Source organism: Phytophthora parasitica (genome assembly GCF_000247585.1).
Source record: "Phytophthora parasitica INRA-310 unplaced genomic scaffold supercont2.149, whole genome shotgun sequence".
NCBI classification, from domain to species: Eukaryota; Oomycota; class Peronosporomycetes; order Peronosporales; family Peronosporaceae; genus Phytophthora; species Phytophthora nicotianae.
Window position 1 is genome coordinate 44,965 of NW_008649135.1, and position 2,220 is coordinate 47,184.

General features: G+C 46.8%; 2 protein-coding genes across 2 annotated transcripts in view; one reads left to right on the forward strand and one right to left on the reverse strand.

Annotated features, from left to right (window-relative positions):
* The first annotated feature begins 17 nt into the window (after positions 1–17).
* Positions 18–1,223, forward strand: PPTG_19691 (hypothetical protein). Its single transcript, XM_008918161.1, has one exon. It carries the CDS (start codon positions 66–68, stop codon positions 1,143–1,145), a length of 1,080 nt encoding a protein of 359 aa, XP_008916409.1. The 5' UTR covers positions 18–65; the 3' UTR covers positions 1,146–1,223.
* The window catches only part of PPTG_24666 (hypothetical protein), a 3,535-nt gene continuing 2,455 nt past the window's right edge, over positions 1,141–2,220 (reverse strand). Inside the window, exons 6-8 of the mRNA XM_008918162.1 lie at positions 1,939–2,187; positions 1,479–1,876; positions 1,141–1,411 (exon numbers count right to left, since the gene is read on the reverse strand). Coding sequence (XP_008916410.1) covers positions 1,255–1,411; positions 1,479–1,876; positions 1,939–2,187 — 804 coding nt within the window. The 3' untranslated portion in view covers positions 1,141–1,254. The remainder of the gene's footprint in view (positions 1,412–1,478; positions 1,877–1,938; positions 2,188–2,220) is intronic.

The window sequence follows — 2,220 nt, forward strand, 5'->3', positions numbered from 1 at the left end:
TCACGCGTACATTGGTTAAACTTGGGAGTCGAGAGAACGCAGTCTTTCAATGGCTTCTGGAGCACATGTTGGAGGTTAATTCGCATCGATCGGTTAACCACATGACGACACAAGCGCTGGCTACTGTGATGGCTCCAAACGTCTTCTCATGCGCTGGAATGGCTCGATCAACGCAGGAAAACGCTGGCAATCTGATGAAACAGATCGTACTGTTTCTGCGTGTCTTGCTATCGTGGCGACGTGCAAATTTGGGAAGTTCCTCAACAGCATCGACGTATCTACTTGAGCAAGAAGAAAAGAACGTTGCAGCGGCGTTTTCACCGAAAAAAGAGACGCCACATAACGGAAAAGTGTCGACTTTGCAACAAAAAGTCCGGCAGTCGTTAACAAAATTTGTGAAAAGTCCGGAAAATAGTCCAGAGAGTGACTTTGTGTCATTGGAGACAGCACTTCGCAGTCGAGTTGACCAACTTTGGTCCGATTTAGAGAAGAGCGAGGTCACAATTGCCGAGACCAAACGCCAGGAGAATATACTACGTCGCGTGTTCAGTGAATTCCAAGAGTGCATCCTGCAACTGATTGCTCGATACTCGAAGAAAAGTGAAGAATGCAAGTGGGCGAATGAGTTTATCGAGAGATTGAAGGAGAATAAACAATTGGAGACGACGATGCCAGCGTCTTTGGAGAGGATGAAGGACTGGGTGAGTGCTGCATTGACATTTGAGGCATTTTGTCGACTTCTTGATCGAGAACAGACGACGCAGGAAAAGCTGGAGAAGCTGCAGACTCGACTTGGAGTTTCGATTCGAGATAACCAGTTTGGATCGATATCTCGCAGCGTATTTAACCATTTATCACGCGTGCATGATCAGCAGCTGAATACCCACCAGTCGAATCAAAGTGGAGATACTGGTGTTGACAAAACTCTACTGAATGGTGCGGTACGTCTAGCCGCAAGATCTGGTACTGACGCGTCTTCAAAGCTGCATCGCACTGTAGCAAAACTGGGAGAACGTCAACCTGCGATCGGGAATTTACTGGCTTTACTTGGTGATTGCAGTCAAAACCGACGACAGTCGGGGGTTCACAGCCTGGGGTGGCTTCAAACGCAACTTATGGAACCGATTCCATCGTTTACACCTTAACATGATTAGTAGCCACCTACACGAATCTAGGCACATAAACTTCTTTTCAACGATCATAATGAGCAACTCGAAGCTGCACGTTATCTTCTCTTTTGTCAGGTTGCGAGGTTTACTTTTTCGAGCTCTTGGCTCCAAAGATGCTCTTCTTTGGAGCAGAAACAAACGTAGCACCCCACGCTTTCGACGAACTCTTTCCATCCTTCATCTTTGCTAGTACAGCGGACACTGTATCAGACGATAAATGAGAGTACTTGCCGCGAGCATCTCTACACAGCAATTGATAAGCAGTCTATCACTTACGTACATAAGTAATAACATCTGAGAAATACGTACTTTTGTTGTGGGTCTAGAAACGCTTCCACGCCTCCGGAAATGAATAGATCAACGAGATGCGAGAATGGAACGAAGCAGTCCTTTAACTGAGCAATTGGGACGGACTCAATGAAGTCGAGTAGCACGTCTAGATTGCGTTTGAAGTTGGCAATCCCCTCCATATTGAGCTTCTTGACAGTTGATCCACTCAAAATCTGCTCCAGCGACTTGGCCAGATAGCTGCACGACGCAAAGTGCACAGCTTCTTGGACTGCTGGGGGCAGTTGACCCAGTTGTGCAAATGTTACTTTGAGATAGTTGATGAGATCCCACATGGAAGGGTCTGGTTGTGTCAGAACAGTGCTTGGAGTCCAGTTGAGATAGTAGAAACTCGAGAGCAGCTCGTCAATCTTCTTCAACTGGAATGATACAACACATTAGCCTAGCATTGAATATACTCAGTAGATAGAAGTATACGTACCATCAGTTCGCAGACCATATCTTGCGCTCTCGTGGTTGTGCTATCGAATTTCTTCTTAGCTGCAGCCTTACTCAACAGCAGTCGACTGGAGCAAGGCTTCACCAGTTGAGTGTTCGCTCCACGAAGCGTGTTGCTGACACTGTAGCCATACGTCCGTGCTTCCCAGGCTTCCGTCTGCACCTTGACGTGTTCTTCAAAGCGATCACAGGCGCAAGCCAAGAACGACGCGTTCGTGCCCATCATAACAGCCTACAACACAAAAGAGATTAAATTTTTGGCATA

What these genes read in the sequence shown, in the direction of transcription:
- PPTG_19691 (XM_008918161.1), top strand. Translation starts at nt 66, where the DNA reads ATGTTGGAGGTTAATTCGCATCGATCGGTTAACCACATGACGACACAA.